At 49.5% G+C, this 9,024-nt stretch overlaps 1 protein-coding gene across 1 annotated transcript in view; it reads right to left on the reverse strand.

The window, feature by feature from the left end:
* The window catches only part of VIT (vitrin), a 63,004-nt gene that overhangs the window by 5,251 nt on the left and 48,729 nt on the right, over positions 1–9,024 (reverse strand). The window contains 3 exon segments of the mRNA XM_009636444.2: positions 139–286; positions 3,540–3,602; positions 7,827–7,874. Coding sequence (XP_009634739.1) covers positions 139–286; positions 3,540–3,602; positions 7,827–7,874 — 259 coding nt within the window.

Here is a 9,024-nt window from a genome sequence, read left to right on the forward strand (position 1 = left end):
TTGGATGTGAGGATCTTAACCTTCTTTTCCAACCTAGACGATTCTATGATTCAGCGTGCGTCAGCCGCAGAGCTGCAGCTGCCGGAGCGTGCAGTCGCACCCCGCGGCACCGGGAGGAGCTGCGCGGGAAGCTCTTACCCGTACTGAATGATGCCCATCAGAGGGCCAGCGCTGCCGATGCCAAGGGCATGAGCCACGTTACCGAGGAACTGCTTCTGGAGCTGAAAGCGGCGTTTGCCGATGCTCCAGCTCCCGTCCATCAAGAAGGACAAATCAACCTTGCAATCTGAGGAGAGACACAGAAACGTGGAAAATATTTTTAGTCCTTGCTGATACCTGTGCTTCTGGTGAGGAGCAAAGGCCTAAAAATTCTGCATCCAGTGACTTGTCCTGCTGCACAAGCTCTTCCAAAAAGCTTTTGACAAGGACAAGTCACATCTGTGGGCTCAAGTCTGTCCTGCTCATTGGTAAACACGGTCCTTGGCATGATTTTCTTCCTTATAATATCCAAAGCTGTCTGGGTGACAAAAGGGCAAGAAGCTGTCCCCAAGGGTCAGTCTGGGGGCTAGGGGAGCCATGGTCAGCCATGCAGGAGCAAACTGGCTCATGTCCTGTGCTCTCAGAGACGCGGCTTGGGCTCAGTCCGCTTTATTCAGAGCCCAGAGGTGGTGAGAGATTGTAAAGCCAGACATGACCCTGGGACTTTGCAGTCTGGCCACCTGCAGAGCACAGACTACTGGGATTTCCTTGGTTAAGTTTTTGCAGGCTTAATTGGTGTGATAGACGTAACAGGAACTGTTCTTCACATCCCGTGGTAATGCTGCTCGGAAGGGAGGGAAGACCTGGAGTACTGTGTCCAGTTCTGGGCTCCCTGGTTCAAGAAAGATGAGGAACTCCTAGAGAGAATCCAGAGAAGAGCAACAAGGATGATAAAAGGACTGGAGCATCTCCCCTATGAGGAAAGGCTGAGAGAGTTGGGCTTGTTCAGCCTGAAGAAGAGAAGACTGAGAGGGGACCTCATCAACACATACAAATAACTCAGCGGTGGGTGTCACGAGGACAGAGCCAGACTCTTCCCAGTGGTGTCCAGTGACAGGACAAGGGGCAATGTGTACAAACTGAAACAGAAGAGGTTTCAGTTGAATATGAGGAAGAACAACTTTACTTTGAGGGTGACAGAGCACTGGAACAGGCTGCCCAGGGGGGCTGTGGAGTCTCCTTCTCTGGAGATATTCAAAGCCTGCCTGGATGATGTCCTGTGCAACCTGCTCTGGGTGACCCTGCTTGAGCAGAAGGGTTGGACTGGGTGATCTCCCGAGGTCCCTTCCAACCCTTGCCATTCTGTGACCCACTCAGGTCCCCAAATGTGTGGTGCCTGGGATGTGCCTTGGGGCAGAGGACACCATGGGGTCTCTTTGAGGAGTTGCTGATGGCAATCCTGGCAACTCTGTGCTTCTGAGTGAGAATCGTTTGGCAGCTTCGTTCCGGGCCAGAGCTAACATCAGGGCTGATGGTTTGGCTTGGCGTGTTCAGACTGAGTGGGGGCTCCTTTCGCCTGTAGCTGTGGGCTTGTACCCGTGCGCGCAGCAGCGGCGGCGTGCTGTCGTGTGTTGCCTCTCTGGGCTGAAAGCAATATTCTAGAAAAGCTACGCCTGCACCCAAACAAACTCTTCCCTCTAATTACACAGATGGACCTCATCTTTGTGCTTCTGCGAATGCTGTCTTCATCCCTGCCAGCCTGCTTTTACGTCTCTTGCAAGTTGGTGGTAAAACATTCATTGGTTGGACTGTGACCAGGAGCGGGATCAAAATTTGGCTTAACTAGAGCGCTAATTAACATTTTCCCCCTCCGGCGCCCGGGTCATCCCCATCTCTTGATTTCCATCCGATGATGCCTCCTACCAATCAGACTGTCCAAAATAGTGTGTTTTAATCATTAGGTAGCCCGAAGGCTACAAAGCACTAATTGTTCTTACGGGCTTATGCAACTGCCTCCCATCTCATTACCTTCAATTTTTTTCTCCCGTAGCTGTCTGTTTTTCTAATTTTAATAATGCTGAATTATAGAAGCGTGACTGAGAACCGCGTTTGTTCACAGCAGATCGTGAGGCAAGGCCGGGAACCCACAACAAATAATACCTCAATTAACGGCCAAGTTTTCCTGAATTTCTTGTCCTTCAAAGGGAGCTACGCCATGGGGTCTATATCTGGAAAGTGGGGAGTTTGTCAGCCAGCAGGGTCTGGGCATGCAACGATTTACATACTCTTATATGCAGACTTCATTTCTGGGGAGGATTCAGACGGACGGAGTATTTCGGTGCAGGGACATTAGTGGGGCTCTGCTGGAGCACAGGCTAAAGGTGCTCTGTAGGGAGCTGAGCGCTTTCTGATCTGCAGGGAGGCAAGACCTGAATCATAGCTTTGATGATCCTAGAGGTATCAGTGGGATGAGAGTTTTGATCCTGGTGTGCCTTATCTCGGTTCAACTGCTGGAAACACAGCTGTGCTTGCCTGCATCTCTGCAACACCGGCCTCTGCTTTCCTGCGGTGCAATTGGGTCTGTAGGGCAGATCCTTCCCCTTTTCTTCTTCTTTCCCTTATTTCTAAATCTGGTTTAGGTGTATCTGACATCTTTGATAGGGGGGGAAAAAGATACTGTTAAGTTTTAGGAGGAGCACCTGGGAGTATATAGACATTTGGTTCAGTAGTTAATGTAAATGAGTCCTTGAAATGCCAGTTCTGGAAGAGACGGCGTTCAGCTGCTGGAGGATGGGCAAGAGAAGACCCGGGTGCTGGTGGGAGGGTGAAGCCTCCTCGCCAGGGCAGCTTCCCATGAGGACTCAGCAGATGACCCCATCTCTCCACTCAGATCTTGCTTTCTCTTTATTCTTCTACTCTGGGCCCCATCTAAAGATGAGTTAATGGGCAAATCTGCCTTTAATTGTAAAGGGCTGTAGAAGATTTCCTTTTCAGAGCAGGGGGCCCTACATCTCCCTCCCCGGACTGGAGGGATCCTTCGACACTCCCTCTGCATCCCTTCTCTCCTTACTGCGGCAGGCACCGAGTCCCTTTCTCAGGTGGTTTCCTTCCCTCCCACCCGTTGCTGTGGGAAGGGTGCCCGCACTCAGCGTAGCCACGGAGCCTACTCTGGTCAGCAGGGCTCGCTCAGCTAACCCTGGCCGCAACACACTGGTTTGCTGTCCTCCTCCATCAAAGTCCCTGAGTGAAGCTCTGCGCCCCAGGAACGTGAAGCTGGTACTGCCCGGGAAGAGGTAGCGGTGAGCAGCCACCACCTCCCTGCCCAGGTAAGCTAAATCTTGGCTGTTCTCTCCTTCCCTGTAGAAGCAAAAACCAATTTTGTGTGGGAGAGGGGTCAGCGGAGAGCACTCGCTGCTCCTCTGCAAGGGAAAAATGCGTTCCTTGAGTTTCTTAGACTTTCTTGAAAACTTACCTTTTGCTGTTTAATTTGAATGATTCTAGCAACATGTAATTAATAAAATGGTATCGCTTAATTATGAAATTAATTCTCAAGTACATACTTGGGTTTCCCTGGGAGATGGACTCCAGCAGCTTGGTATTCCATTCTTCCTTTGAACTGAAGCCTAGAGAGAGGAAGGAAAGGCTCCATGGGTGTGTGCTTGGTGGCTGCCCTTGCTCTGAAGGAAGCAGGCAACCGGGTGGCTGCAGAGTCCCCCCTGGCCTGAGAATTGACGTGGGAGGGAAATGAAGACGGGGAGCACAACCTTGAGGCTTACCTTTTTCCACCTGTATCACTTCTAGGATAAAACAGGAGTGGAGGCATTTCTAGAAGTGCCACCAAAATCTCCCCAAGCACCAAGTTTGACTCCCCTTTGCGAGTCAGTCCCCCTCACTGCAAGGGCTTGAGAGCAGTGCACACAAGTAGAGGGTTCCTCAGGTGCAGAGGCTGGTGGCCATGGTGTGGGGTGGTGACCTCCCAGCACTTTGCCCCTGAGAGAACCAGCACTGCCATCCTGCTGGCTCGTCGTGCTTCACCCGTGCTTTACAACGAGCTGCACAAAGTCCGAAGCAGACAAGTGATGGATTTAGGATGTTGCTTTTCTGTCTGGGGAGGAAGGCACGGGCAGTTACTCCCCCCACTGTGTTACACTGGGGAAGCAAAGCAAGCCACGGCTCCTCAGGTGCTCCCAGAGGACTGAGTTATTGTGGAAAGCACAAAAGGAACGGGGTAAATAGTGGCAGAGAGCTACAGTCAAGTCATGGGAAGCAGTCTCACAGGTCACCAGTGGATTTTAGCTGAGAGCCCCAGCTGAGATGTATGGACAGTAGCAGCCCTGGGAACATGAGTTTCTGTCCCTGTGAGATGTACTGACCCACAGGGCATCACCAGGCTGGTCTCAGAAGGTTTGAAAATGCTGAACTTCACTCATTACTTGAATGTCTGGTGACAGTGTCCTACAGTACAGCATCTCCCTCCTGTGCACAAGATTAAGAGGATTTAGCTGGGATAATCCTCAGAAGAGACAGCAATGATCAGGCAAGCCTCAAACTGGGGAGGGAAGCAGTTGGTCAAAAGAACAGTAGAATGTCTTATTACTTTTGTAAACTGCGTGGTGCTGGCTTATGCCCCTTGCCTCGCCCCTCCTCTGCACACCTAGGACCAGCTCCCAGGCAAGGAAGAGGGGAGGGGGCTCCCGGTGGGGTGCGCTTGCCCATTTGGATGGCGGAGACATCAGCAGGGGGAGGCAGAGAGGTGGTGCTGGGGCAGCACTGCCTGAGGCTGGGCACTGGCTCCTGACTGAGGAAAAGTGATGGTTTTGGAAGAGGGGGTGATGCAAAAGAGCTCTGTCCAGTGACATCTGCTGCAGCAAACATTTCTGACCTGTCCCAGGCCTGAAAGTCTGGCTGCCGGGGACCAAATCTGCCTTTAGCCTGAGGAAGGGCATGGGGCGAATCCCATAGAGGTGCAGCGGCTGCTCTCGACAGAGAGAAACCCCCTGCCCTGCGAGGCCCTGCGGGGCGTGGGTGACTGAGGAGTATTTTAACTGCAAATATGCGATGGGAGCGAACCCACCAGCCGCAGGCACGGGGAAGCACGAGCGTGACCTGGGGGCGCAGCGGGGGCAGGAGGTGCAAGCAGCGGCGCAGGGAAGGGAAGCAGGACAGTGAATTTTGGGCTGAGGCTGGTGTGTGTCCATGGCGGCTCCTTGGATAAATGCGAAGGAGAGTGGTTTAGCAGCCAGGCAAAGGAGCAGGAGCTGCAGGAGAGCACTTTGAGGAAAGTGGCCCTAGGGCCGAGCGTTTGCAGGCTGATGCTGGGCTGTGCACTCAGGTCTGGCAACCCTGCTGTTCTACCAGCAGCCACAGACTCCCAAACCCGGGAGAGGAAAAGCTCACCCGTATGATTTGGCAGTGTCCCCTCTTTGCCCTTGCTTTACCTGCATGTAAATGCCTGCAGGCACAGCCTCACGGGCACTTTCAGATCATCCCCACCGCCCAAAGGCAGAGCCCTCCTCTTGCCAGGCACCTTCCCTGCCCTGCTGCCAGCCTCCCCCCGTGCCTGCCCGGTGTCGATGGGACACAAGGAGAAGGGGGAAAGAGCGGAGTTAAGCTGGGAAGAAAGAGGAAGGTTAAAGAGGAGTTGGACCAGCTCCCTGACGCAGCTCACCCTCTGGCCACGCAGGTGCCTGGGCAAAGGGTGGCTGGGAGGCACGACGGCTCTTTCTGCTGGTAGGGCTGGTTTTTGGTGGGTTTATCTGCCACAGAAGTTATGGCTGACGAGAGGGAGAGAGAGGGGAAGCAGTGGCTTGGGTCCATACATAGCCTCTCTTTGTCAACCACATGGATGAGAATCATTGTGGTTCTTTTTTCTTTAAAACCTGAAATATTTGGCAGCTTGCCCTCCTGACTGTGTATGTTCCAGTGCAGGCTTTAATGACGTGGGCACGTAACAGTTCCTCAGTAATAGACCAAAGCCACGTTTCATCCTTGCAGCCTGCACACCACGTACTTCACGCATGCCAGCTCAGTATCCCATATGTGCGGTTCCCTCCGCTTGCCTTATTTGCAGAACAGAAAGTAGGTGGATTTAATACCACAGCGAAATTAGATATTTAACATGTGCCATTCATTTTAGCAAGTAAATTGTATAGGGAAGCTAATTCATAGTTATCTGCCTCATGCATTTGTCTACATCCAGTAAAATCCGCGTTCCTTACCCGGGCGTACTGCTGACATTGGCTTTCTCAGTATGGAAACCCCAAGTGCAGGCGATGCAACACTTTTTGTTTTTATTTGCCAGTGCAGTTACCAGTCCTTGAAGGTTGTGGGTCAGCTGGCTGATTGGGGCTTAGTGTCACAATAAGGTCACCCACCAAATAATCTTCCCCAACTGACTGGAGAGGTGGTCAGTCTCTACGGGCCTCCCTGTTCTGCCAGTCCAATTTAATGTTGTTATTGCCATGGGAATTTCAGCTTGCTGCATGGGCAGTCTAGTCCATGCTAATTAAAGTTCTCTTCACTGATTGTCACAGCTGTCCATGCTGATTAAACTTCCCATTCATTTAAGACGGGCAGCAGTGACTACATCCATGCTAGAAACCATTCCTTTGAAGTGACAATCTGAATTCATCAGACTTCATCGCACTAGTCTGCGCAGGCACTTCAGTTGCTGAGAAACTATTAATGCAACATCCCTTCTTCCATGCCCAACCTCTCGTTGCATTTATTGCAATCTGTCATTTTCTGCCTCAAAATAGCTCTTTGCAACCCTGACCTTAGCGCTGTAGCTTTTTCTAGATAAGCACACCGAAGGCTTAAGCTACAGCAGATAGAAACGCCTCCTCTCTCTGGTTCAACTGCTGCTGCTGGAGCAGGGAGATCTGTTCATGGTTGGGATGATGCAAATTTTGATGGGGGCTGCTGACAGTGGATTTGCAAGCCAATGTGTCCAGGCTATGCTGCTCACCACAGTCAAAGATTAGTCATGCCTCAGCTTTGAAGTGTTCAAGGGAATGGTCTTTACAAAGGCCACCAGCACAGCCCTCTCCAGCAACAAAACCAGTGATAGAACAGACATACAGGATGGTCCAGCCCCTCCTAAGAGAGAGAATACCCTGTAATGAATTGGCCTGTAGTTTGTGTAGTCTGCTTTAGATGTTCCCGAGGAAAGGGATCTCTTCAATATTGAACATGTAGAATCTGCATTTGGTAACTGTTCCTGATTAAGGGTTGTGCAAGTCTTGGTCTTGTTGCTACTTCAGCCTGCTGCAAATGTAGGGTGGTATGGTTTTTTTTGTTTTTTTTTTCCTCTCACTCACTGGTAATTATAAAACTGTTGTTGTTGTATCTGTATTGCCAGTTTTTAAGGCTAAAATGTCAGAAAATTTCAATGATGCTCATTGTTCTTTATGCTCAGCTTAAACCTTCTTTTTCTTATCTGAATATTTTTCCTAACTACATTGACATCAGAATAATCTGTCGTCTTCTTCACTGATTGCAACTCTAGACTGCTATCCCAACTGTGGCATTCCCAAAATACCTTCTTGTTTACAAATGGATTTCAGTAGCTACAACCCCTTTCCTGCAGTGTAGCTGCCAACTCTTTCCAGAGCTCATCTGCTCTGCTCCTGCTTTAGGCAGGCACTCGAGACTGGTGCAAGCACAGAATAATTTTAACTACTAAGATGTAAACTACATATCTCGCTTATCATTTTATACTGCAATTACTCCCTAAAGTGAGATTGTTATCAGCAGTGTTATGGGCCTGATGAATAGATTTAGCATTCCCCACGTGTGATGGAAAACGATTATTTCCAAACTAGTTACTGGATGCTTTAAATACTTACCTGTGTCAAAAAGGCTCAATCCAGGTTTCCACAAGTCTGTTTCCATTGCTTTCACACATGAAAGAGAAGAAAAAATATTACTGAAAAGAAAGGAATTACTAGAGATTACAAAGCTCTGACTCAATTGAGGAAGGTCAATTCATACAGTGAATTGTCATTAACAACCGGGACTTAAATAAGTCAGTAAACCTGGAAGCCTTTATGTGCACATTTCAAGCCGTATTTAGGAGCCTCATAGCGCTTTCCTCTACGGCATAATCTTTTTTGTTATTTTAAATATGCCTCTCTAGATCTGTTTTGGTCTTGTTCCTCTAAATGGCATTGATACTGGGGCAAGTATCCTGACTTCAGTATACTTTCACTTGTTTTCCACTGAAAATCTGCAAGTACCTCTCATCTGTGGATTTTTCTATCCCCTTAACCCATCCAAACACAAAGAAGTTGTCTACATTTTGCTTGCAGTCTATCAGGCATGGAAAACTTAATCAAAATTGCTGCTTTCATAAATAAACCCCAAAGGGTCTTTGTTTTTGAAGCCTGCTGAAGAGCTTTCCCAAAAAAGCGATGTTTTGCTCCGGGTTACAGGTGCTCTGGCCAGATGAAAGCCCTTGCAGCCAGCTAAGACAAGAACAGTACTGAGGACCACCGGTGAGATCCTTGGCCCCTGACAGTCCTTCTCCAGGTTTGTTCAGAGTGGCTTACAAAGGCATTATTTCAGCCCCACTGAATCCAGGCTGTCTCCCATGCCTGAGTTTCCCTACCCAGCTGGTGTGCTCTTGACTAGAGCCAGTGGGTCAACCACAATATAGGTTTGGAAAGAGTCCTGGGTTTGCTAGTGATCCTGCCCTTAGGTTGCCATTCCAGCGAGCAGCTATCAGCTTCTCTTTGGGAGGGGAGGCTTGTTGCATGAGACAGATGGCTGAATAAGATGGGTGGTCTCCTTTAGGGTAGGAGGAACCCCGTCATATTTCATTGCTAAGGTGACTTTTCCAGACCCCCTTCCCTCCTTATGCTGAGCGTTGCTATGAAGAATCTAAAAACTGAGGAAAGCACAGGGCTGAGGAGTCAGTCATGATACACACAGAAGTTTTGCTGTGATTTTGCTTAGGAGGATAAGGAGGTTTTAAACCTTTTAGAAGGTTGTAAACTAAAACAGGGTAGATTTAGACTAGATATAAAGAAGAAATTCTTTACAATG

The sequence above is a fragment of the Egretta garzetta genome, unplaced genomic scaffold (assembly GCF_000687185.1).
Source record: "Egretta garzetta isolate BGI_Z169 unplaced genomic scaffold, ASM68718v1 scaffold54, whole genome shotgun sequence".
NCBI classification, from domain to species: Eukaryota; Metazoa; Chordata; class Aves; order Pelecaniformes; family Ardeidae; genus Egretta; species Egretta garzetta.